This window comes from Panthera uncia, chromosome B4, assembly GCF_023721935.1.
Source record: "Panthera uncia isolate 11264 chromosome B4, Puncia_PCG_1.0, whole genome shotgun sequence".
In the NCBI taxonomy this organism is placed as follows: Eukaryota; Metazoa; Chordata; class Mammalia; order Carnivora; family Felidae; genus Panthera; species Panthera uncia.
In genome coordinates this window covers 114,966,000-114,993,969 of record NC_064809.1, presented here as the reverse complement: position 1 = coordinate 114,993,969, position 27,970 = coordinate 114,966,000, and the positions used below count along the sequence as shown (strand labels likewise).

The 27,970-nt window shown below is 38.8% G+C and overlaps 1 protein-coding gene across 1 annotated transcript in view; it reads right to left on the bottom strand.

Annotated features, from left to right (window-relative positions):
• CFAP54 (cilia and flagella associated protein 54) overlaps nucleotides 1-27,970 on the bottom strand; it is a 289,637-nt gene that overhangs the window by 103,286 nt on the left and 158,381 nt on the right. Inside the window, exons 40-47 of the mRNA XM_049626709.1 lie at nucleotides 19,972-20,124; nucleotides 17,787-17,981; nucleotides 15,327-15,414; nucleotides 14,815-15,024; nucleotides 12,547-12,613; nucleotides 10,596-10,778; nucleotides 8,114-8,200; nucleotides 3,253-3,375 (exon numbers count right to left, since the gene is read on the bottom strand). Coding sequence (XP_049482666.1) covers nucleotides 3,253-3,375; nucleotides 8,114-8,200; nucleotides 10,596-10,778; nucleotides 12,547-12,613; nucleotides 14,815-15,024; nucleotides 15,327-15,414; nucleotides 17,787-17,981; nucleotides 19,972-20,124 — 1,106 coding nt within the window. The remainder of the gene's footprint in view (nucleotides 1-3,252; nucleotides 3,376-8,113; nucleotides 8,201-10,595; nucleotides 10,779-12,546; nucleotides 12,614-14,814; nucleotides 15,025-15,326; nucleotides 15,415-17,786; nucleotides 17,982-19,971; nucleotides 20,125-27,970) is intronic.

The window sequence follows — 27,970 nt, the reverse complement described above, 5'->3', positions numbered from 1 at the left end:
GGAACAGAACTGCTGGGTCATAAGAGTATTAGAATGAGTATTAGCATTTAGAAAAATCTTTGCCAGTTTGAGGTAAAATCATATTACTCTTTAGAATAACTCTTTTTGTGGTTCTTTTCCTTTATTGTGAATGACCTGTCAATATGTTTGGCTCTAAATATAATGCCACATTAGGAAACATTCCATTTATTTGCCACAGGAGATGGTTGTATCATTGTGCAGAATGCATTCCTCTTGGTACAGAGGCCCTTTTTCAAAGATGCCAGTACTGATGCCATGCCCATATCCCCTGGGTCATCTGGAAGACACCAGAAGCTTCTATGGATAGGTTACTCACTGATGGACAGTATCCTACTTCAAACACCTGTATGCCTTTGCTTGAGGGCATTCTGTGGCCACAGGAGTATTCAGGAGAGGCTGGAAGTACAGGGAGTAACCCAATCCAATGAGCGCAAGATTGTTTTCCCTGGTCTCTGAGGGCCTGATTGTCCACGCAGTGACTCATTAATACTCTCTGCAATAGTTCTCCTCCCTTCCCTATGTAACTTACCACACACTCACCATTCTCCCTGATATCACTTCCCAAATATACTACTTGCTCCCAAATCCTTGTCCTAGAATCTAAGGGATTTGAGGGACCCCTAAACCAAGACATCACAGATAGCTCTTACTGGAATAAAGTGCTGGTAACTGTTAACAATTTTTCCCTTTTTTGACGGTATTTTTTATCTTCTCTAATACACTGAAAAGTGAATACGTGAATCCAAGGGAAGACCTTTGTTGATATAATGGGAAGAAAGCTGATGATGGACTTAGATTTGGTGATAAGAGCAGAATCCCAATATGAGTATCATGTTAAAAGATAGAATTTTTTTTAGTCTGTGAAAAGTCCAGTAGTAATCTGTAAGACTTTTTCAGTTACTTCTTTTACAACTAAAATCTAATTAATTAATCCTTTCTTTAAATAACTAGCCTGCAGCCTAATAACATTGGCACCTATTTTAATTATAAACCCTGAACGCATTTCCTCTTTTAATTACACTTTTTAAGTTCCCAATTGAAGCTGGAAAGCTTCAAATTAACTTGGAGAATACAAAATTTAAAGTCACAATCTATTGAAAGACAATTCACCCATACTTTTCTCTCATGAAAACTAGATAATAAAAATGAAGTTGGAATTTACCTATAAAGATGAGTTTCATACTGTTTGTTTTGGTGAAGGCAATGAACGTTAAAAAGTCTCTTTTGTTTCTCTTTCTACCCAGCTAGTTTTTCTTTCCTTATCTTTCTGACCTTGAAATGTGGATGACTCCAACGTTTAGTCCTCTGACTTCTATTTCTCTTTCTCTGCCCTACCTGATTTCATCCAGTCTCATGATTTTAAATTTCTATGTTAATGCTCCCAAATTTACCAGGATCCACCTCTACTAAGGAGACCACTTTTCATTCCTTCCACCACTATTACCCCAACCATTGTCATGTCTCACTCATGTTATTTGCAAAGGCCTTCTAACTGGTTTCCCTATTTATACCCATGCCCAACTGCAGTTTTTTTCTCCAAACGGCAGGCAAAGTGGTCCTTTGGAAAGCAATTCTTATCCTGTCATTCCTCTGCTCCAAACTCTATAAGGCTTCTCATCTTATTTAGAGTAAACGCCAGTCCTCACCAAGCCCTAAGATGTCCTATATGACTGTAGTTCCTGAGTCCCGCCATCTACTACTGTTCTCTCTTTTACCAGCTCCATTTTGCCTCCTTGGTTTTCCTCAACCACATCTTGCAGGTATCTCTGTCAGGGCCTATGCCCTTGTACTTCCTCCTATTCCTATCCCTCCCTCGAATCTTTCACCCTCAAAACTCCCTTATTAGAGAGACTTCCCAAACCACCTTGAATAAAATAGCCATCCACTGCCCTAATCACTCTCTGTCCCCTCAACTCAGCTTGGGTGTCCCTCATGGTACATCATCACCTGACATATCTTTATGTGCTTAATATGTTTATTGTTCGTCTTCTTCACTGGACTGTCCAATAGTAACATGCTTCCAAAAAGGCAACATCTCCATTTATCTTTTTACTGGTCTATCCCCATGACTAAAGTAGTGCCTGTATTCAGTAGGCACTCAAAAAATATTTTTAAATAAATTAAAATATAATTTTAATAACAAAATGCAAACCATTTACATCAGGAAAGGCTGCTGGCTGAGAAGCAAGCAAGAAAATATTGGCAATTTAACCCAGGTAAGAAGATGAGTTAGTTCATGCCAAGACAATGAGCAAAAACACCGACTGATTCATCTTTGTCTAGACACATAGACAGATAGATAGATAAGATAGATAGAGATACAGATGTATATACATATACACACAGATGTATCGTATTGCCTACTGAATGTCTCTCTTAGGAGATAACCTCACACTTGCCCTAGAACAACAAATTATAATGCTATAGCAGTCATATTGAGAAATAAGCAGTGACATTTTAGGGGAATACACTGAAGTAATGAATGCATTGTACGTATATTTAATTTCAGTTGCTACAAGTAATTTTCAAGACTTACAGCCTATTTCCCAGCTTCTTTTAGTTCTTCCAAATTTGAATGTCACCAGTATGTACTGTGTCTGCCAGTCTCACTCCTCACGCATACAATCTCCCCCAGGAAACTGACTTATTACCTCCTATTTCCTTTATTGCTGGATCACAAGGGTCCAAGCTGCTGCAAGATCACTCAGTGATTCCCATGAAACCCAAAATAGTGGGAAAAATGGCTCACTCTGATTTAAATATAAATGCCAGTATTCATTTTCAAGGATGTTTCAATTATCTAATTTACAAACACAATTTGAACAAAACATGCTTAACACTTTGGTATACAATATATAAATCAAAAAAATATCCAAATAAAACATGAGGAGAGACTGTTTTGACTAACAACATTAGCCAGAAATTGTAAGATTAGACGCCAAAGTCTAAGAGGTAGTGGCTGATAAATGTGTCTACTGAGACCGTCCATAACATACAGACAGAATTCCATTGTAAAAATCGACTCCAATACCATACTCCCCCACATGACACCCTTCCATTCCAGACAAATGAAAACTTGTAAAAGCCTGCTGTTAGCTATAACCAGGCTTAACAAAGAGGTTTGCAGTACCAGAGACTTGTAAATACACTTTTGTAGAAGTATTCCCTAAATTTTAGGAATGTAGCCTTCAAGAGGTAAAGAAATGGCTTTGAATCAAACAGCAGATTTACCTTCACTTTTCCAGTAGCTTTACAGCCTGCAGGTATTGAGGAAGGCATGTTTTTTCCATAAAAAATCTGGGATATCTCATAAAAGGCTTCAGAAAAAAATCCTAAATCTGTAAGGACTTCTATCTTTAAAGGAAAGAAAAAGAAATGAGATTTTAAAGTAAATGATTTGTGTTACTTACAAAATAACAATTTTAGAGAAAAGTCATCAACTTTCTGAGTTCCAAAATTTCTGCTTAATACTGGCAATGCCGTCTAAACTAATGCTTGGTAAACACAGTGGATGGAGATGTATGTGTTTGTGTATAAGCTAGTTTACATGTGCAATAGACCAAGAAGCTGATAAACAACAGCAGGCAATTGTTCAAAGCGATGGACATTTATCAGATGTGGCTTACTTCATCAGAGGCAAACACAAAACATAGCAGGCATAGAAGGGTTAAAAAAATAACTAAAGTTATTTTTTGCTCCCATAGTGAACTATGGCTTAAAAGAAAAACAAAACAAAAACACTCCTGATGTTCTTTAATACTCTGAGCAAAGTGAAACAAACCAGGAGATGAACTCTACAATGGATCAATGTAGAGACAACTATTTGCTTTGTCCCCATGATTAATGGACACTGTCAATTTTAAAGACATATCCTTAAAATTAATCAATTGGTGACTATGCATTGTGTGTGGTTCAATTTGAATATTATCCAGCAAGACTTTCAATCAGGAAATTATGGGAAGAAATTTCCTGAACAAAGTCATTCAATCGTTCAACATGTTTATTGGGCACCTCTTATGTACCAAGCCCTCTTGGATGTTACGTTCCTTCTGGATGTGTATTTAGCTAAGTTTAAATGATACATGAAGATCTACACAGTATTATAAGGGATGGAGGGTAATGACAAAATGCTACTCTCAACATTCCAGTCAAGGAGGACTTCTCTGAGAAGACATACAAGAAAAAATTGGGGAATGATGTGAGAGAGAGAGACATGTGGAAAATCTGTTGAAGAAACTCAAGCACAAAAGTCATGTGGCCATAGGAGCAGTCTGGGAGTCCTGGGGTGCTCAAGGAAGAGCCTTGTGGCAGGAGTTTAGGGAGAGAGGGGAAGAGGGTTAGGAGGTAGTTATGAATGGTGGCCTGCAGACCAGAGTAGGAACCTGGAATTTTATTCTCGGTGTGATAAGAAGTTATTAGAGCATTTTGAACAGGGCATGGCCCTAACCTGACTTACATCTTGCAAACTCCAGTGATTGTTGAGAATAGAGAAGAGTAAATTGTGCAAGCAGGGAATGAAATAAAAAATTGGATGAAGCTCATATGCATATAATACACATACATACACATATACTTGTTATCTCTTTTCCACTAAGCACCACCTTAGGAATCTCAAACCTATATAAATTTTAAAGAAATAAAAAGAAGGTAAGTTCGGGGTAAATAAGATGTGACAATAACCTGAATAAAACATAAAAGGTTTGGGAGAATATTTTCAATGGAGAAGAGAAAACTGCTTGTCTATCAAGTTGCATACTTTGGTTCTTGCCTAAGATACCTTGGGCTCTAAACTCCCCAGTACCATATAATATCAAAGTAGGCATTAGGGAGTCATATGAGCTCTTTTAGACTTCCAGATGAACATTTTTTTTCTTACCCCTTGCAGGAAATGCTGTGCAAGGTTAGTCTCTTCTGGTCTTGGCTGTGAGAAGGCTGTAACATGAACTACCTGTAACTGCGAAGCCTACCTCTGGTTTCAGTTCATCATACCAATCTGGCCATTTGAAAAAGCAATGGCAATAATAATGAACATGTATTTTCAGAAATGGCCAATGGTGTGAACATAAACAAGCCAGATGGAAGAAAGAACTACCCTTGAATCAACCCTTCACTCGCACAAATACAGAACTATCAGTACCCGTCCCGTGAATGCTGGATGTGTTGAGAGTAATAAATCTTTCAAAATGTTGGCAGTTCTAAAGTGAAGCCAGACTGGCTGATCATAAAGAGGTCTTAAAGCTTTCCCTGAAAGACACTAGTGCACAACCGAAACTGAACAGCTTGATCTATTGCTGTTTGACTTGTCAGAAAGTATTGTTTGCTATTTCCTGACTATGACTTTTCCCTCTTCCCACTCACTGACCCCAGTTTACTTCAGAAAGGTCAGGCCAACTCTACTCAAACAGGCTGTCATTTCTTCCTCTCTATGATGCAATAGTTGCCCTTTTTCATTGTTTCTGTCAAAACCCTAGTCAGGTTTATTGTTCTACTATGCCAGCAAGACACCATTCCATCTTGCTCTGCTCCTGACACTGTTACCAGATACATCTGATCATGTCCTTCTTTTGATCAAGATTCTGCAATTCATTCCACCTCTCCACCCAAGGCTGCAGACTACAGTCCACAGTTCTTCACTGGCTTTGAAGCTACTCTAGTACAAAAAGTTTCCAAGTGCTAACAATCCAATAAAAAACAAACTTAGCTAATCAAAAACTTAGGTCCAGATTCTATCTTTCAGTGCCTCTCCGGATCTCCTTCTGACACGTTACTAACAGTCACTGCAACCCTTCCATGCTTCTCTTGCCTCTAAATGACAGACCAGAATAAAACTGTTACCTAGTTCTGATTTCATAATCTCCTCATTTCTCTCACTGTTCAGCCTCCACATTATGCTTCAGTTTGGAAGTCAGGACTGGGCCCCCTTCATGGACATCATGGACCACAACATGCACCTCTGGGAGTCTCATACAACCTTCTCCCTACTCAAAACCTCCTCTCTGGCTTCACTCAACCACCACTGCACGCTTAGAGTCGATGCTGTCTCATCTCCGTATCTTTCACATTGTTGTCTGCCCAGAATGTTCCCTTCTTCCCCTCTCCTGCTGAGTTACTTCTGCTTTCTTCACCAAATCTTACCTACTTAGTAAAATCAAGAGACCCAAAGCCATTTTCCCTCTTTCAAACTTCGCAGAAGACAGTGCTCATCATATTCATTTGGAAACAGTCAAGGGGCAGATGCACATGATATTGTTTTGTGTATACATCCTGTCTCTCACTTCCTTATAAGCAAGAACCATGGGTTGCATTTCTTTAATTAGCTACTAACATAGTGCTTTTATATAGGAGATACTCAATAAGTGTTGTTTCAGAGGTAAAGCAATAAATGTTTACCAAGTATCTTCTAGGTGAGTTCCCACTAAACACTAAAAAGTATGGACAGTAGGCCCTTGATAAATGTCTATAGATTTTAATTTCAATTCAACAATTAATTACTGAATATCAATATATGAATTTATTTCTCAATATACAATAGGAAACTAAAAGATGAATGTGATACAGGCCCTAACCTCAAGAATTTTGCAATTTTGAATAGAGCACTGTCTTGAAAAGACAGAGAGAGAAAAGTTATATGCAGCTTTTAAAAAAAGTGTCACTGGAAATCAAAAGCAGGAGAACTCTTAAGAGTTCACTAGGTCAGAAAGAGTGATCCAGAAATTTTCATGCTGATAAAAAATCATTTATTCCTGAGTTAAAATATAGTCTCTTAATAGTTAGCACCAGAATTCCTCTTAGGGAAGGTATTGTCTTTATTTAGAAATAGAATGCAATGGACTATTTGGGTCTGAAAACACAGCCCAGAGACAGGATCCAGATAGAGAGAAGAGCTCAAAGGGAAGTCTAATTTTCTCTCATTATAAAATGAGAAAGCTTTGTGGAAGAAGGGTAGAAGGTATTTCCAAAAAGGGACAAGGAGGGGTAAGCCAGTGGTGTGTTGGAGCTCACTTACTCCCAAGGACAAGAGGAAATTGTGCACATCTTGTCTCAATTCCACATTCAGGAATGCCCTGTTGGTAGGCTGAAGTAAGCCGTAGGGGGAATATTTGTACCATGGAAACTGAAAATGCTACAAATCAGGGCTTTTTTTTAGAGTGAGGCGTGAAACATTTACCAGCACACATCTGATTAAGCCATGGGATGAGAGGCAAAAGCATGAGATGTTGGCTAAGAAATATTTTAAACTCAGACATGCCAAACATTCTATTTTAAATTGTTTGTTTTTGCCTCAACTTAAGTTTTCCTGTGTTCCAAATTTTTACTAAGTCCAATGCAAAAAGACAGGCCTTGGGTGACTGTGTTGTGTATGTCTGTGTGTAAGTGAGTGAGTGTGTGTGTGTGTGTGTGTGTGTGTGTGTGTGTAAAATGGGAATTAGGGCTGAATTCCATAGTCAAGATGAGGAGGTGCAGAACAGGGAGCAAATCTGCTGGATGTTGAGGTGATCCATGTACAAAATGGATTCAGCAGAAGTGGACTATGACCACAGCTAAGTAGGAAAATGGGCAGAGAAAATGAGGTGCTTGAAGTACCCACTCCACATGGGGTTGGAGCCAACTGCATATGACTCTTGAGGGCAGAGAGCCTCTCCTGACTTCTAGGTTACAGAATTAGTTATAATTCAGCATCTGTGTGTTTTGTCATGTCAATTGCCTATGCAATGAAAACTTCTCACATATCATGATATACATAAAGATCCTTGGCAAGAAGTTCACAGAAACTTCAGAAAACTGACTCATTAGTCTCCACCCAGAGACCAACATTTCAGAAGTGGTGATTTCCAGGCTGACTGATGTTGGGTGAGCCTTTTTCCTGTGTGTAGCTCTTCCTCACCTTACTGTGGTCCAAGCATAAAACGATCTAACCATTCTAATTAGCTCTCTCTCATACTTTATTATAATAACGGGCAGGGTTTTTTTTTTTTTATGTCAGTACACCATATTATTATCAGCTTATTATTATGACTATTAGAACCAAATTCATTTATGAAAATATTTTATAGTTCAAGGATATCAAATATCTTAAAAGTTTGTGACATACCTTGAGGATCCTTGCTTCTAGATTTCTGACTAGGTCTTGGCAAATTCCAGAAACAAAATACTGATACAATGCAAGGAGAGGCAGAACCTACCAATGGTAAAAACATTTTTTGATTTAGAACATGTTTTATCAAGTTAACAACCTAAAAATAAAATGTAGCCAAATTTAATGTAGGAGATGTTATGTAAAAGAGCAATTGATTTTGTCATGCTAGGATCCTCTATTATTTGGCATAAATGAAACAATCTGCCTAGCATAAGCTTCATGATTTTATGAGAACTTAAAAGTGCCACCAGGGGGACTTTTAGATGCCGCTTGGTACCCAAAACCTAGGTTTTGAATGTCTTTAAGCATGGAAAAGTGAAAATCCAACCAATTACCTTCCTTGAAAAAAATTAACTTAACATATATATGAATCACTGAGGCCTGGAGAAACATTCTAGCAAATAAGCTATCCAAAATTCAAAGCAAAGGAACTCACGTCCATGTCCCCAACCCTTTCATCTCAATGGCTGCTGCTATTTGTCTTCAACTGGAATATCTCTATCAGCAAAAAAGTATTTTATAGCATGCCCATTATGTGTCAGGCACTGTTGAATGACAACAAAATCTAACCGGTCCTTGCTTCCACAGAGCAGATAGTCTACTGATTACCCACACGTACTCTTCACATAATATTTTTATTTGCCTAGAATTAACCCCAAAGTTCAACTCCTCTTGAAATCTCATGGGTGAAAGCTTACAAACTATCAATATTTGAGTTGATCCCAGCCACCATCTGGCCAGAGTCAGATGTTGAGGGGATAGGTGTTTGCTTAGACTTCTGAACAGCTTCTGATCTCAACTGGAAACTGAAATTCCTACAACTGGGCCCTTCCCCCACTGAAGAAAGATAGAGCAAAGAGGACTTTTGGGATCCCCATTATTTATCAAACTATTTCCCATGATTCCACAGCAAAAGGTCTCATAGCAAGTTTTATATGTGACAGCAGTCTCTTTACCCACTAGGCTTCTTCTGGAGGGTAGTATAATACAGAATAGAAACTGTTTACATGGTGCAAGTTCAGCTAAGGAACCTCTAATTGTCAGTCAACTGGCAGCTGCTAATAGCAATAGCTTTTTAAATGGTTTAGAACTGGTCTTAAATGATTTCAAACATAATACTTTTTTTTTACAATTATGCACAACAAACATAACACAATATCTTTTTCTACAATTAATGCAGCACAAAACAATAAGATTTGGCTATTACTTTTTAGGTTGTTTCTTTTCTTTAGTAAGGAATAAAAACACACCACTTTATTGCTGCCAATTGCTCAATTATTCAGAAAAATGTTCTCAATTTCTTAAGCTTCAGAGAAAAAAAGTCTCATTTCTTTTCCAATGCAGTGATATGTATTATATATGAATATGACTAGGCAGCTAAAGGTTACCCAGGGGATAGAACTATTTTCTAAATCCAGAAATGAATCCCCTTAACAATGAGAGGAGCACCATTTCGTTATCTTTTTCTAATAAACAATTTCTTGCCAAATATGCCAAGTGTTAAAAGCATTTATCAATCTCTTCACTTTAATACTTGGCTTTATAATTTAATAACTCATATCAGGGGGCAATAAATCTTTTCACTACAACAAGAGAGAATGAATTCAGAACAAGAGAATAGAAAATATATAGGAAAAAAAGAAAGTAGGTATGAAAACTATGGAAGAAAAGGAAAGAACGAGAAAAAGAGAAAGAATAGGAATTAAGAAACAAATATGGTGGGGAAGAGATACAAAAGTAGAGGAAAGAGCATATGAGAAGAAAATAGGAAAAATGAAATAAAGGAGAAAAATATATAATGACCAACAGGTAGAAATACTAATTTATTTTTTAAGTGCAACCAACTTCAAATTTATAATCTACACTGTTACTTATTTCCTCAAAGGAAAAGAGAATTGCATGAGGGTTTTGAATGTCTTAGGATATTGAGAAGTATTTGTCTTTTATTTCACAGCTAAAATCTGTTCAGTTCACAGCTGTTCATCTAGATGTACCCTTAACAGAGAGAAGACAAGAAACACAAAGATCAACTTATCTCAACAAAGAAATACTCGCAGCTTTGGTAATGATATGACCTGCAATGACTTAATGCAATGAGTTACATGTACACTAGACTGCTCTGTTTAAGACCAGGAAACATTCTAAATCAATTTCCCCAAATGTCTTAAGAGGGGGGAAAAAAGGTAAAATAATAGAATAAAAAGAGAAAAAAACCCAACAGACGTTGACTTTGTATCCAAAATGAAACACAAACAATGATGTCAAAGAAGGAATATGAATTAATATATTTCATTTTGAGCTACAGGTAAACATCCTGAATATAGGGTTAAAGAGTTAAATGACGACTGAGAGACCATCAGCAAAATCTGAATGGCATAAAGTATAAGGCAAAAATACCAGAGTGAATTGAGATTTGTTGATTTTACACATTACTTACTATTAGATTTTGCTTAGCAAAGTGCAGTTCACGTATAACGTAATACAGACTTGCAACTACAGAGCAAATGTCAGCCCTGTATCTGTCCGAGAAGAGCTCGATGCCTGGGAGAAGCTGAGTGATTTCATACTGAGCATAGCAACGTTCTGCTTTGGGGTGTGGAAGTGTGGTTCTGAGCAAGCCCTGAAAATGGAAACAGGTGAAATGAAGAGCAATAAATTGCATGTTTAACACTGAAACAGAAAGACAAGTATGTGGATTACTTTCTAAAGTGCTTAGCATATGCCTAGCAGACTGTATCTTGTAATAAATGGTAGTTATTGTTAATATTATCATCATTATGGGTTCAAATGCTTTTATCATTTAAGACGGGCCTTTTAAATTCCACAGTAGTTGGATACTTATTATTTTCAGAGGAAATTATCATTATATTATCATTTATTGAGGTCAGTTTTGTGTTGGCCACTATTGGTAAATTCTTTATAAACACTGCCTAATTTACTCCTCATTTACCTTACCCCTACAACGAAAGATTATTACCTCACACACAATATAATGGAGGCTTAAACAATTAACTTATTTGAGCTCACACAGCTAATGGCGGCAGAAAGAAGATTAAGTCACACTTATTTAAATCAAAATAAATATGTTCTTTCCGCTATACCAGTCTACAAGTAGAGGAGATAACAAGTTATTTCAGAAGTCTAAATTAGGCAGCAGTAATTCTGAACTTTTAACTGAATTAAGCAAAAAGATGAATTGTCTAATTTCACCAGTATGTCTTAGGTAATTTATATGACCAATATTGTATTTGATGCTGGGAAACAACACTGGTACACAAATTTGAATTTTACAGTTAGGAGTACTTCTTATGTTAAGTAATTAACATTAAATGATGACAAATGCATTATGAAATTATTTTAATGTATATATCAGAAAAGAATTTTAACCAGATTGTTCATTAAATTTATCAGGTACCTACTCTAAAACACTACACAGTTGTTTAAGTTTTTAATTTTACAAATATGCTTTAAAATCATAAAGAAATTAACAGTTGTTTAAAATAAATGCCACCAGCTTTCATTTTAGGTATAGTATTACTGAAAAAGTATGTCCATAGTAAGCAAAAATTTAATTTTTCCAATTGCTTATTTTCTAAAACATGAACAGCACTCTCTTCAAGAACAAGCAGTATATAAGGAGTCGGTATCAGATTATCATTCCCTTTGCACACCTGCCTCTTCCACCTCCTGTCTTTAAAGCACAAGCAAGAGGTGCATGGAACATTAAGAAAAGTGAAAAGTCTGGCCTTATATTCAGAGAAGGCTTTCCAGAGATCTCATCTACCCAGATTGCATAAACTATTAGACTCGTCTGATACACAGAACAAGGGTGTCCACCCTTCAAAGTAAACAGAACCTTTAGTAGATTGCAAAGGCCCCTGGCTACATCCCTGCATCTCAAAATGTCTTGTATTTCAGATAAAAGTTACTTTCTTCTTCAGTGAAGTCAAACCAAAATTCTAAGAGCTGCCAACACTATAGTTCTGTAGTCTTCAACTTATTTCTTGCTTTCATTATATGGTATACTTCACATCATGCAATAGAGGAAAACTTTAGTTAGAGATGAGGTAACCTAAGGCAACCATTTGGAGTCAAACAGACAGGCTTCGCAGCTCACTAGAAACACAGTCTTACTAATGATGAGAGACTCAGTTTCCCTATCTGCAAAACTCCTTCCGGAGTCTAAAGGAGAAAGAGACCCTGCTGAATATTCAAGGTGAAAATGCCGCAGGGGTTCAGCCAGTGAAGGAAAGACGGGCTTATGCTATTTCATCAAGGTCCCGCGCGATTTTCCTACCTATGAGTTTTATGAATATGATAAGCCACTGCACTTTATTTTTTCCTGACTGAACGGCCATTACTGTAGAAAGCTATACATAAAGTGTTACCTGAAAGAGTAATGCAGACAAAATGCAACAGTTGGTTCTCTCGTCAACCTCTGAGATCTTAATAAATCTAAATAACAAAAAGAAATGGGTTCATAGACAATTTTCCAATAATAGTTTTATATAAATACATCTCTAATACTCACAGATTTTCTAAAATTAAAATAGTCTTTGTGATTCTAAGAGTGCTATGCTCTCATATAAGATCTAGAATACAGACATTTATATACACACACACACACACACACACACACACACATATATAAAATGAAATATCACCAATAATCTTACCACCTAAACATGATTGCTGGTAACATTTTGGCTAATTTTCTTCTGGAATTTTTTCTTTATATATAAATTGTTAAATTTTCTCTGTAGATCAAAATACCGTGCATGTTTTCGCCCACCATACTCTACAGGAAAGCTAAAAATGTGATTGGAGAGGTGAAAGAAACCTGTACCTCTACTGCTTCCATACTTTTAAAATTTCTCACATTATTCAAGTATTTAAAATATTTGTCAGTGCTAACTAAGTGTAAGACACTGTGATGACTTTCACATATGTTATGTGTTATATGTTATGTGTGGCAGGCTGAATAATACTCCCCACTCCCTGCCAAAGAGATCCATGCCTTAATCCCCCAAATCTACGAACATGTTGCTTTCATGGCAGAAATAAGTCAATCAGAGAATGACAAATACCGTATGATTTCACTCATATATGGAATTTAAGAAACAAAACAGATAAACATATGGGAAGCAAGGGGGAAAAGATAAGAGGGAAACAAACCACAAAAGACTCTTAACAATAAAGAACAAACTGAGGGTTTCTGGAGGGAGGTGGGTGGGAGATGGGCTAGAATGGGTGATGGATATTAAAAAGGGCACTTGTGATGAGCACTGGGTGTTATATGTAAGTGATGAATCACTGAATTCTACTTCTGAAACCAGTATTTCATTGTATATTAGCTAATTAAAATTTAAATTAAAAGAAAGTAATAAAATTGACCTTATATTGGCCCTAAATAAAAAAAAAAAAAAGACTACAGAGGTGATTAAAATTAAGTTTGGGCTCAGTGTAATCACAATGGTCCTTACAAGAGAAAGGCAGTGGAGTCAGAGTCATAGAAGAAGAGATGAACACAGAAACAGAGGTCAGAGACAAAGAGGGAGGGAGAAAGAGGAAGATAATAGGCTGCTGATCCTGGAGAAAGAAGATGGAGCTGTGAGCTGAGGAGGGCAGAAGGCCTGCAGAAGCTGGAAAAGACCAGGAAGCAGATTCTTCCCTAGAGCCTTCAAGAGAATAGCACAGCCCTACCAATACACTGATTTTAGGACTTCTGACCCCCATAACTGTAAAATAATAAATCTGTGTTGTTTTAAGCCATTAATTTTGTGATAATTTGTTACAGAATTAGGAAACTAATACGATATGTGTTATGAGCTAAATTGTGTGTCCCCCTCCCAAATTCATATTTTGGAGTCCTAACCCCCAATAACCTCAGAATGTGACTGTCCTTGGAGATAGGGCCTTTAAAGGGGGTAAGTAGGTTATGATGAGGTCATTAAGGTGGGCCCTAATCCAGCATGACTGATGTCCTTGTAAGAAGAGGAGATTAGGATACAGACATGCATAGAGGGAGGGTGATGTAAGGACACCGTGAGAAGACCGCCAGCTACAAGCAGGGAGAGAGGCCTCAGAAGAAGCCAACCCTGCCAACATCCTAACGTAAGAATCCAAGCCTCCAAAACTATGAGACAATAACTTCCCCACAAACTGGTCCTTCATTATGGCAACACTAGCAAACTAATATGGTGTGTCACATAATTCTTGCCACCAGTTCGTAGATGAGAACACTGAGGCTCTGAGAGAATGAGGAGCCAGCCAAGGACCCCAGATTTAGGACGGGGCTCTTGAATTAGGCCCAAGTCGGCCTGCCTCCACACTGTTAGTCTTGGTCCCATACCAACTGGTCACTTGCTCAGTCATTTGTTCCACAAGTAGTTATTAAATGGCAACTCCACGCCAGACACTCAGGATACCCTGGTGAACAAGCAAAGATCTGTGCCCATGTGATGCCCACACTGTGGGGGAGGGGGTTATAGGAAGAAGAGATGGCCATAGATAATACACATCACAAACAAAGAAAGTGTATAACTTTGTATGGTATGGACATAGCTGTCCACGTATCCCATGCGTCTGAGGCATGGTGCTCTACATGGACAGGTAGGCACCCCACCAAAGGAAGCTCGCCCCATTGTGACACTCACTGAGCTATCTTTGCTGATATGACCGCTCCTTGCAAACATCCCCAAATGCCAACATTTGACAGAAATTCCTCACTATAATCTTTGGAACCTGGAGGTAAATAGCTATTGGTAGCATTGGTGAGCGAGCTACCAAACTCTTTCCATGTATGCAGCACATCTTGTTTCCTGAATATGCCATCAAGAGCTTGGCACCAACATTTAAAAGCAGCCCTAGAAGAGAAACAGAGCATCAAGCAACATGTTTTCTGAGATCTATGTCATTAAATCTAGCTTCCAAAAGAGAAAGCAAATGCACTGAAGAAGCATTTTAATTAAAATGTTAGAGAATGAATCTATACCATTTATGCTCATAACTTTTTCTCTCAGGTAGCATTTGAAGAATAAAATGTAGCAATGGGATATAATCAAAGAACTAAAATTCATGAAAAACAGTATATTTTCACAATAATTATAAATGTTTTCAAACAAACAACCCAAGTTTTCCCTTGTTCTACTGGCTCCCAGAAATCTACCTTTTCTTTTCAGCAAAGATGAGAAGGCTTCCCAGTTCATGCAATGCCTGAACTTTAAGACTTCTTTTATTGCAGGCTTGGAGAACATCTGTATTTTTAATCAAGCAAAAGAACAAATGTCAGTTCCTAGGAAATCTCTTCCTTACAGTCTCAAGAATATTCTAAGCTGCGTCATTCCTTAACTGTGGAGATAAGCAAACTGCAAGCTAATACTGCCTTCACATGTCTTGTGATCCATATACTGAAAGAGAGCAAATGATATTCTATTTACATAGTGGAGTGAGAGACTGGATCTAAGAGATAGGAACATGGAGAAAGCAGAATAAGAGTCAGGCAGGTGGAAATGGTGGAAAAGAGAAATTCAGAAGAGGCGTGCAAGAGAGAAAGGGCGGGGTGTATATGGAAATGATGTGGGTGGCTGGACTATGGTTTCCTTGGGAGTGTGAAGAAGGAGATAGTGGTAGGGTTATATGGAGGCGTCTAGATGCCTGGTGGAAAAATGTGGATGCTATTCCATAGCAGATGGGAAGCCTTGAAGGCTTTGTTTTTAAGGAGGGATGTGACAAGATCACAGCATATCAGATTTTTCCCTTTACCCAAGTGCAAAAAAAAAGCACATCTTTAATAGCATCTGAATTTGGACAGGATGGGGGAGTGGTTTCTGATAAATGCATAAATCTCCAATGAAATTCAGAGATGTCTAGCAAAAACAAAACAGAACAAAACAAAACAAAACCCAACCAACGTGGCAGTGGTTTTTAATGAAGGCAGTGCTGTCTCCTACAGGGTGTTTTAGAAATCTGAGGAAGGTTGTTAGTTGTCACAATGGGGCATCTCCCGGCATTTCATAGGTGAAGAACAGAGACACTGGATTGCCTGTAATGCACAGAAGTTTTCCCCCACAATTAAGAAAACAGGTGAGAAACCTACATATAAATTGTCTGAGTCTAACTTCTAACTGCATTTTACACATAAATAGGTCATTTTTGTATGTTTTCAGAATGCTCTGAATTTCCCAGAAATGCAACCACTCACTGTAGTGCTTTGTTTTACCTACATTTATTTGCCATTTTAGAAAACCACTGTCACCAAAATTAACAGTGCTGACAGTACTTGCATCACCAATACAATAAACTGGTATCAATCTGCATTTGTAGCTATAACATTCATGGCGATTAAACAACACAGGATATGAACACCTGATTGCTTCATTATACTTTCTAGTGCTTGAGCACCTAAGTGCCACAAATAGATTCTTTTATTATAAAATAACATTGTGTACCCTTTATTTTATATTTAGAGCTTCGTATTTATTGTTTTAAATAACATGTGTAGAAAGATTATATTAAATATACATTTCATTCCAGGGAGTAAAGGGGGAATTACTAAATGTCTGTTATAAAAAGGGGAGGGAGGGACGTTGGGTCTACAACATGCACTGTGTATACACTGATGAATTTGTTTTTTTATTTTTTTATTTTTTATTTTTTAATATATGAAATTTACTGTCAAATTGGTTTCCATACAACACCCAGTGCTCATCCCAAAAGGTGCCCTCCTCAATACCCATCACCCACCCTGCCCTCCCTCCCACCCCCCATCAACCCTCAATTTGTTCTCAGTTTTTAACAGTCTCTTATGCTTTGGCTCTCTCCCACTCTAACCTCTTTTTTTTTTTTTTTTTCCTTCCCCTCCCCCATGGGTTTCTGTTATGTTTCTCAGGATCCACATAAGAGTGAAACCATATGGTATCTGTCTTTCTCTGTATGGCTTATTTCACTTAGCATCACACTCTCCAGTTCCATCCATGTTGCTACAAAAGGCCATATTTCATTTTTTCTCATTGCCACGTAGTATTCCATTGTGTATATAAACCACAATTTCTTTATCCATTCTACACTGATGAATTTGTAGCAAAGCCAAACCAAGCAGAAAGACAAAGAAAGTGTGATCAGCTAGGGCAGAGCAACAAAACACAACAGTGGTCACATTCCAAAAAGCGGTTCGCAGATTCAGTCAAAGGAGGATCAGCAGAAGAGTGACCTTGCATCTCACCATGGTGACAGCCAGGGGGGGAAAGTGAGGAAGGGGAGGAGCTGGAAGACACTGCCCCATCACTGCCTACAAGATTCTATATTCAAGCTCTCTCATCTGACTTAAAAAAAATTTTTTTAATGTTTATTTATTTTTGAGAGACAGAGAAAGACATAGCATGAGCAAGGGAGGGCAGAGAGAGAGAGGCAGACACAGAATCCAAAGCAGGCTCCAGGCTCTGAGCGGTCAGCACAGAGCCTGTCGCAGGGCTCGGAATCACGAGCTATGAGATCATGACCTGAGCCAAAGTCGGAAGCCTAACCAACTGAGCCACCCAGGTGCCCCTCTCTTATCTGACTTCTAAAGGTAGCATTTCAGGCCCAGATACAATCTCAACATTAATGCAGAAGATCACACTAATCTTACCAATAGTTTCATAATAAGAGGAAATTACGAGTCCGAGTTGTGAATAGGGAAGTTTACTTTTTTCCACTGAACTGAAAACTCTAAAGTGTTCCTGAGAGAGGTCAGGGGGTGTTGGCATATGCATCTCTTCTGTCCCCAGGCAAAACTCCACCTTTCCAGTGGTAAATTTCTCATTGTTTATTCCTCCTTTATCTCCTAAAGTCATGGGAAAAAAACATTTTTAAAGAAATTCAAAAAGGAGAAAGAAGGGAAAGTGATGAGGAGGGGAAAGGTAGAGGAAATGGACAGGGAAAGAAAAGGAAAAATTCTGCATATATGTGAGACTTCTTTGCAGTTTGAGGGACATCGTTTCCTTAAATTTAGCATCTAGTATCATTTCTGAGGAGCCCAGGTATGTGTGGGCAGGCTCTCTGCTCATGTTATTTCGTAAAGAACACTACGGAGGGGCAGTGTGCCAGAAAGTGATGTTGAGATAATGCTTTGCTTCTCGTGGGGATTGGTGGAAGTTACATGGTTTGGGTTTGCCTTTTTTTTAAGGGCTTCTGACAGTAAGATGTTAGTTTGCCTCTGGGGTAGAGACCTCTGGGATAGAAGGAACACATAGTTAGTTCTGACCTAAGGGGGGAAAATGGAAAAGAATCAGTCTCTTTATAAGATCAGAGAACACACAGGAAAAAAAGGAAAACTATTCTAGGGGAAGTAGTCGAAAGCTGCAGAGAAAGAGAAGCCGACGTGAAGTTTGAAGTCTGCAGCCCGAGGACTGGGATAAACTGCTGAGAATTAATAGCAGGTGAGGTTCAGGGTGAACAGGTCTAATCCACTCTGAGGAATTGTATTTGCTTGTTTTTATTCATGCCCTTAGCCATTATTAATATATGCCATAATTGAAAGAAATTGAGACATGATATGGAGAGCTGATTTAATATGAGTCTATAGACAATACAACCAAAACCTGTGGGTACGTGCTATGGCAAGTGCTTTTTGGGGGGGAAGTAGGGGCAACAACAAAAAATACATACACACATATATACACACATAAGTAAAACTTCTGTCAGTGATTGTAAAGAAAATAAAATTGGTCAAATTTCTGAAAGATCAGTTCAGTAAATATTAGCATGTTAGGTATACATTTGAATCTAGTTTTAATAACTTTAAAATATAGTTATTTTAAGATTATTAATTTAAGTTTATTCTTGAAGTTTATTTTTATTATTCCAATAAATTTAAACAGCAAGGATTGTAAACATGTATTAGTATTTTTAACACATTTTTAAAATTTTTTTTTTTTTAACGTTTATTTATTTTTGAGACAGAGAGAGACAGAGCATGAACGGGGGAGGAGCAGAGAGAGAGGGAGACACAGAATCGGAAGCAGGCTCCAGGCTCCGGGCCATCAGCCCAGAGCCTGACGCCGGGCTCGAACTCACAGACCGTGAGATCGTGACCTGAGCTGAAGTCGGACGCTCAACCGACTGAGCCACCCAGGCGCCCCTTTAACACATTTTTAATAACCCAAACATACATAAGTCAAGATTTTTCCCCACCTAAATTTGAGTACATTCTTCCCCTCTGGAGTTACCAATTAACCACTCAAAGCCCTGCTTTGATTGGGCTCACAAATCAATACATGTTGAGGAGGCAAGAAACAAATAAATATGACGTGACCAATGATAGTGAATATCTTGTTTCGAGCTAAAAGAAATCTCTAAGATCAAAATCTATGGTATTAATAAGAAACCTTATTGATGCTTATGTTAAAATGTATCTATTTCCTTGACACTGATAAAGTAGGGTTTTGGTAGAGTTCTAGTTAAGTCAGTATGAATCAATTCATCTACTTATGAAAAAAAATTTTTGAATGACTATAGCACCATACTTGCAAAGAGAAGGATAAGAACATAGATGTACCATATCAAAAAATTAACGAATACTCTTCTTGCATCTACTCAAAGGAGTATGCCAGTTTCACAGAAAGCATGAAAGCAGATGAGTGAAACAGTCTTTGGTTAGGAATCAACTGTGAGGGAGAAGATGTGATCCACTAGACAAGAGGAAGACAGTGAGGGGCAGCAGGGAGTGGGCATGTAAGTGGGGGAAAGGAGGGGTCTATGGCAGAATCTGGTAGAGCCACAGGGTAGTGTTCTCCCTTCAATAAAAAGCAAGGGGTATAGAGCAAGGATTTTACCTTGTGTCTGTGCAAGGAATAACGAAAGCAATTTTCTGCTGTGTCGGATTGATCTGCTATCATATTTGGATTTTTCCAAAGTCTGTCTAAAACATCGCAAAGTGTCTGTCACGTCCACGGGCACACAGATGAGCTCTTTGGCGTGGCTATATTCTGAAAGGAAAGAGAAGAATACCAGGGGATGAAATGCTGCAGCAAGCCAACTAGTAGCAAAAGACTTTCTAATTCAGAGAATGTCTTGGTCCCAAACTAAAGCTGCTAAATTCAAAGCCCCCAGGTCTGCAGCAGGTGTTTCAACGTTCAGATCAAATTTTTGTGGTATATTTGAAAGTTCTTTAAAAAAAGAAAAAAAAACTTAGAAAACTTGTGATTCCTATGAAATGCAAATAACTTTAGATCTTGCCAATTTTCCTTATGAAGCCTCCTACTTTTTCTTTTGCTGATCATAAAAGATGAAATAATCTACTCCTTTTCAGCAGCCTCTTCAAAGCAGAGGTGCCTTGGGAAAGAGACGAAAGGAGGAAACAAAGAAGCTTGGATGGGTAAGTGCTCTCTTAAGAGAAGGGAAAGACAGGTTTCTAATATTGGAGGGTGCAGAGGAAAGGAAGATGAGGCCATAAAAGGGAGTGGAACTAAAAACAGCACTGAAAAATGGCCACAAAGAGCGGAGAGTTGCCACGAGGTCCCCGGAGAAGAAGTGACGGTGTCAGGAATCAGGCTGCAGATTTTCAGCCATACACTGTGAAACGGGCACACAGGAAAGAAGGAATACACGCTTCTGATAAAATAACAAAGGAATTTAGTTCTTCAACAAGTTGAACAGGTGAATGGCCCCTGTAAAATCTGAGGACTTGATAGTACAGCAACTTGCAAGGCAATGGGGCCACAGGAGGCTAAGAGGTATTACCTTTGCCCTTGAGAGTTCACAGATTAGCTGAAGAGATGAAGCATTCTGACCCCAGAGTATTAGACTCATATTTACAGGGAGTTCTTGGTTATGTGCCAAAACGAGGGAAAGAGAAGAGAGATCAGCATAGGGAGGAGAGGATGTGCAAGAAAGACTTCGTGCAAGAGAAGATATGTCAGTTGTGTCTTAAAGGAGAGCAAAGATTTGATTAGGAAGAAGGAGGCAAGGGGGTTGAGGTAGTTAGAATAAGAATAGCTGAGGTCGATTGAGCATTTACTTATACTATACCAGGAACTATTCTATATGATTTACTCTGATAGATTCATCAAATCCTAAAAACAACCCTAAAAGGTACATACCGTGATATCCTTATTTTACAGAGGAGGGAAATAAAGCACAGAAAGTCCGGTGGTTTCTCCTGGGTCACAGAACTGGTCTGTGCAAGGATAGGTATGGAAGCAGGAGTCAGGATGGCAAGTCAGGGCGCGGTGAGATGACATGGCCAGTCCTGCTGAACAAGGAGGGGTTTTCTGGAGTCCTGAAGCCCTCCCTCTGTAAGTCGCCTTCATCCTTTCTAATAAGGAGTACAGGAAGGGTCTTGAGCAGGACAAACAAAAAGAGACTGGTATTTTAGGAAGAGTTAGCAGATTGTAATAGAAAGAGGAGGGTGGCAGCCTGCCTGGTGGCTGCTGCTAATAAACCAAAGCCACCAGGCTGTGGAATATCACCTCCCAGGGCCCGGCCTGTTGCTGCCACCATTCCAGTGCCAGCCTGGCCTTCCTAAGGATGGACATTTTTCAATAAAAATACCTACAGTACTGTAAGAAGAAGGAGAAGGAGAAGGGGAAGGGGAAGGGGAAGGGGAAGGAGTAGGAGAAGGAGAAGGAGAAGGAGAAGAAAGATTAAGGCTGGCAGCTGAGGGACTGAAGCTACACCACAGATATTGTGATTTGAATTCAACTAAGATGGTAGCAATGGAAATGAGGGAGGGACACAGGGAACATTCCAATGTTAGAAGTGACAGAAGAGTGGTCAATTGGCTATGTGGCAAAGAAAAAAGTTAGGAATTACCTCTTCCCTGTCCTTTCCAGGTCAATGACCTTGCTTCCTGCCTCACTGGAAAAAAATTAAACCAATACAAAGGGATTTTCTGCAAACCCCTACCAGTGGTTCACGTTGGTCGAGAACATTCTTCCCTCAGATATCCCCATGGCTTGCATCCTCAGCTCCTTAAGGTTATTGCTTAACTGTTAATTTCTCAGGAGGCCTTCCTTGATCACCCTATTTGAACTGGTGATCCCAATCTCCACATTTCTTTTTTCTCCACTGCATTCATCATCTACTGATGTGTTTTGTTTGTTTATTGATTGTCTCCTGCCACGAGAATGCAAGTTCCATGAGGGCAGAGATTTTTGTCCATTTTGTCTGCTGTTATCAACCCAGACCTAGAACAGTGCCTGTTGTGTGATATGTGTTGATAAATATTTTCAAAGCTAAATGGCTGGTATTAACTTTATTAATAATCACTTATATGGATCTTAATCTCAGTTGATTCTCATAACACCTTACAAATTAGTAGAGATAGCTATTACTCACACTTCACAAAGGAGGAAAAGTAAACTTGAGGGCATCAACTTGTTTTAAGCCCTTAGAAGACATGAGAGACAACCACTCTTCAAATTCAGTGCCTCTTCCAGATAGTTTGCCAGGGGGCATCAAATCTTGTGTAACTGGCAATGACCCAGATTTGAGGGCTGCTAATTTGACTACAGAAACCTTTGAGACTAGAACATAAATAAGCCTAAGAAAAGTTAATGAGAGAAGAAGCCTGGGGTCCTTGTGAGCCCAGGAAGGTCCTGATGGAAATAGTAGCACAGTTACGTTCTATGGTCATAGAGACATCTTTCAATATATGACAAAGTAGATGGAAATGTCTAGAAATCCTGGAGGTTCTGGTCAAACCCAGCACATGGCCACCTTGAGAGAACCACATGTCCCCCCAGGAAGTTCACTCTTCTTGCCTACCACACATTGAAGAGAATCTAACACTTAGGTGACAGAAGCTCTTATTAACTCCCCAGGAGCTCTCTTCTACCCTACCAATTTCACCCTCTTGTCCACTTTGTCCTGCGCCCACCATTTTCTTCCCTCAGTTCCCCATTCCTCTACCCACGCACAGTCCTGCATGATCCAGACAAGGCATGCCTCCGACCCCCACTCTTACACATAACGCCCTAAAGATTATAAGGTTCCTGTTCTGTGTTTTTCCTACAAGAATTCATGAGCTTGGCTTTTATCTTTTTCTCCTTAAAGACTGAAAGGGGAAGAGCTTCCTTCCAGGAAAGAAGTTAAGAAAGTAAAGCAAAAGGTAGAAGCTGGAAGCTTTCATGTAATATTATTTTAAGACAGTTATCTCCTCTAGGCCTTACTTTTCAATCTCTGTTAAAATTGGGATGATAATATTTACCTCTGAGTATTACTGTTTTAACCTGTGTCAAGTGTCTAGCATAGTGCCTGGAAGGGAGTAAGCATTCAATAGACGGCAGCTACATATTGTCTGTTAGTCATATATTTTTAAAATATATATTGAGCACTTACCAGTAGTAGGCACTCTGCCAGTCATGGAAGAGATACAAGTGAACAAAACAAACACATGCCTTGCTCTCATGGAGCTTTCATTCTGGAATAAAAATTTGCAAAGGCATCTGCTATCTGGGACAATCAGAAGGACAGGAGGAACAGGAGATGTTTGCAATCTTTAAAATGTGAGACCTCAATAAAATCATCCTTCCACTTTTTATCAAATATCTGCTTATAAATCATTCCTCCTTGTCTTTTTTTTCCTAAGCTACATTTCAGTTTGTTGTTGTTTTTTTCTTTTTTTTCAAGCCCTAGAAGACCTTTTTTCCTGTGCTCTAACTAGGATTCTGCTGGTGTTTCTGTGCTATCAACATGCAATAACTAGTGAAAGCAATGAAGACACATCATTAGCTTCGGAGGCTTGTCCATACTTCCCCGTCTCAAGTGGGAGTTCCTCTCTGAAGACTTCCATGAATAACTCAAGAAACTATTTCAAAGGCACTAATAACCTCAACAGTTTGAAATAGGTTAGAAGAAAAAGAAGGAGAATGAGAGGAGGAGGGTGAGAAAGAGGAGGAGGGTGGGTAAGAACAAGAAGGAGGAGAAAAGGAAGAAGAGGAGAGGAAGAGGACGGAGGAAAAAAAAAAAGAATTGCTGTGTCTCTTATTGTACTGATGTACTCATTAAAACTGAAGCACCAATGACTCCTGAGAAATAGGTTCACCAAGGAAGAACCCCTGGGAGTGATATAAGATTGAGCTGCTTTCTACACATATGATCTTATCAGTCCAAATGCCCAGAGGCTGTAATAAAAAACACACCTGCCAAAGGGTTGAAAGTTCCAACATACCTGAAGACTGAAGAACCCTATCAGAGATAACTTAAATACCAATAAGGTCAAAACTCAAGAAACAGATCCTAGACAGAATGCAAAAACAGCTACAATAAAAGGCATATTCACAGAGTCATCTCCCCTGTGAAGCTTAACAAGCAGGCAAGTTACTCATCCATACAAAAAATAATCTATAAAGTGAGGTTTTCTCACTTCTTTACATCCTACAGAGACTATACCAAATTACATATGCATTATTAAATAGTTAGAGGGAGAATAGAATGCTGTTAAATAATGAGAACACCAAATGTTTGTAGGCACTGGAGCATTACAATATCTGTTCTGAAGAATTAAATGTATCAAGCATTACCACCCAATGCTGTTATGCCAAAAGAAAATCTATGATGTTCTAAAGCAGCAATCTGGTGTGGAAACCATCAAGAGTATACTTGGTCTTTCAAAAGTATTGCAAACATGTTATGAGGACATACATAAGACCCATCATGCTTATAAATGTGTTAAAATGATATAAGTTCAGTACACTGAAAAAAAAATCACCATCCTAAAAATTGGTCAAATAAGCCCAAAAGTGTGGGCCAAAATATGCTCCTAGTCACAAAGGTCCTAGAGTGTTATAAAGAGCTATAACTCTGATGTCAAGATTTTAATGATAATGGGCCAATGTAAAACTTATAATTAGTATGCAGGATCATCTAAAAACTACCATACTACTACAATAAGTCAGGATAAAGTATCTGTCTCCCCATGACCACTGATATATGGCAAAACTTTTTTGAGTGCTATCAGTTTAGAGGAGAGACTAATCTGAGAGGAGACAAATGGTGAACAGGCCAGGTAGTTTAGTGGAACGCGTATGGGCTGAGCAATTAGACAGACTAAGGTTTGAATCGTAGTTCCTAACTTACTAGTAACATTTAACTTTCTCATCTGTAATGTAAGCATAATAATATCTATCTCTTAAGATTACAAAAACTTAAAAAGCTAATGGTTATCATGTGCTAAATATAGTGCCTGGCCCAATTCATTATTACTGCCATTACAATATTTTTTAGATTATATTCCTGCTGTAGTCATTGCTCAAATGGACTATACCTCCACCACCACTGAGAATTAACCCAAATAATCATGGTAGCCTGGCTTTACCTTCCTTCCTTTCTGTTCCACTACCCACCATCTCGCCTTTCCAAATGTAAGTTTAACAACAAGTAGGCAAAGTGCTTTTCTGACATATTGAATCCATCATCAATAAGACCTACTGGCCACACAGGTCTAGAATTTTGGTAGGCATGTTTTTCTTAGCCCTTAGGTGCTAATCATCATTTTTGATAATAAGCATTTTTGACACATTTCCTCACATTTGTTGCCCATTCTTTTCAGGACGGAAGGGATAATATAAATCACATTCTGAGTTATAGATCCCAAATTGAGGGATCTCCAGAGGTTTGACAGGTATGATCAAGAAAAGAAGAACATAGGGGCGCTTGGGTGGCTCAGTCAGTTGAGTATCCGACTTTGGCTTGGGTCATGATCTCACAGCTTGTGGGTTCAAGCCCCGCGTCAGGCTCTGTGCTGACAGCTCAGAGCCTGGAGCCTACTTCAGATTCTGTCTGTCTGTCTCTCTCTCTCTCTCTCTCTCTGCCCCTCCCCCGCTGGGACTCACTCTGTCTCTTTCTCTCTCTCAAATAAAAATAAACATTAAGAAAAAAAAAAAAAGAAGAACATATACTCAGGACAAATCACAACCTGATTAGAACTCCATTATTTAATGAGTATGAGAGGATAATTTGATTTATCATTAGAAGTAAAACCCACAAGTTTGTGGTTACCAATTCATTCAACTGGAGCCTCCACACTGCTCTGAAGCCCTTCTGTCTTCCTTTTATTTCCCTCAGGGTCCAGGCCACTCTTTCACATTCCTCCTGAAATCTCCCACCCTAGCAACCTTGGCTATGCCCTCAACCCCTTGCTTTATTAAGAAAATCTTCAGAACCCAATGAGAACACCTTCAACTTCTGCCCTTACCACCTATAAACATTCCTGTGTTTGGGCCCATTCTCTCCTTCCATTCTGCCCATCCTCTCAGTATGACTCCTCTAGAGGGTAAATTAGCGTTATCCCTCCTGCCTTGGAAACAATCATGGAAGCTTGTGTCAAGATGGAGATTCTATCAACCTATGATGAGAAGCAGCTCAGTACTCAACCCCATTGAACACAGTGGCATGAGCAATAAAATGGACTTTCCCTTGTGGGAAAGCAATAAGATTTGGGGATTGTTTATTACTACTGTATAGCATGGCCTGTTCTGGATGACTCAACTTCCAAAGTGAAGCCATCTTCAGGTCTATACTCCACATAACTCTCCCTGAGTGACCTCACACAAGCCCCTGATTTCAACCGCCACCACTATATTGATGATTAAAATACAAATCTGCTGAGGGCCTGACCAGTCTATCTAAGCATATACTAGATAGTTCTACTCAGTTATCATCCTGGCACCTCAAACTCAGTAATTTCAAAGTAGCTTTCTCTCACCTGGTCTTCCCTTCACTTTCCCTGTAGTGTGAAGACATGATATCTATCTAGCCACCCAAGCCAGAAACCAAGGCATCTTGGACCCCTCCCTTCTACGGCTAACCAGTATAGAAACAGTCCTGTGGACTTCTTCAGCCTTTCTCCCATATCTGTCTACTCCTCTATTCTCGCTGCCTGAGTCCAAGACTTCATTACGCCTTTTACACAAGTTAGGCGTACCCACTCCTCCGCTTCCATGTGGCATGCTTTCAATTGATTCCCCACACTGCTGCCTGAGGTTCTGTCAAAAGCACAAAAATGAACATTTATTTCCTTCTTTAAATCCTTTTAACTAGCCCCACTCAGCTCTCCAGGTAAATCTGAATCTCTTTATCCTGCCTTCTAAGACCCTCCTGCCAACCTCCCTAACCTCAGTTTTTGCCTTTTCCTTTTTACGTTAGCTCCACTAACCTACATGCACAGCGATGCTGTTTACTGTTGCTTACAGCAGAAGCAGCAGGGGTAGTCATAATATGACAGATCTTATCACCTGATACTATAATCTCTGGCTTATTTATCAGTCTCTTTCAATGGGTTGTAAATTCCAGTGTAATAAATCTTTAGCCTCACTCAATCTTTAGTCTCTTTGTAATCTCAGGACCTAGTACAGGACTTACCACACAGTACACACTCAGTAAATGTTTGCTGAATGACTGAATGGCCACCTAACTGATGCACTAAATGAATGAATGATTATATACATACAGACATAAATACATAAAATCAATAGATAAATGAAAGAATCCTAACATGTCAAAGGGAAGATTTGCATTCCTTTCCTATACCAGAAACAGAGACACATGAAAAGTGCAATTGTGAGAAGGCATTATCTCCATATTCATCTTTTTTCTATTGCCTCTCCTACAGGCTGCACTGACCAAATATTCCAAGAGGGCTTCTCAGCTAAGAGCAAAGGAGCCATGATGTCTCCTCATCTTCTCATGTGCTCTAGCGAAGAGACTTACAACTTGACCAGGATATAGCCAACAGAACAATCTATATTGATTATGGGAGTTATTACGGAAGTCAAGGCACAGCTTGAAAGAAAATAGTAAAAGGTCAATTTGAAAAGTTCCCAAGTGAGATAA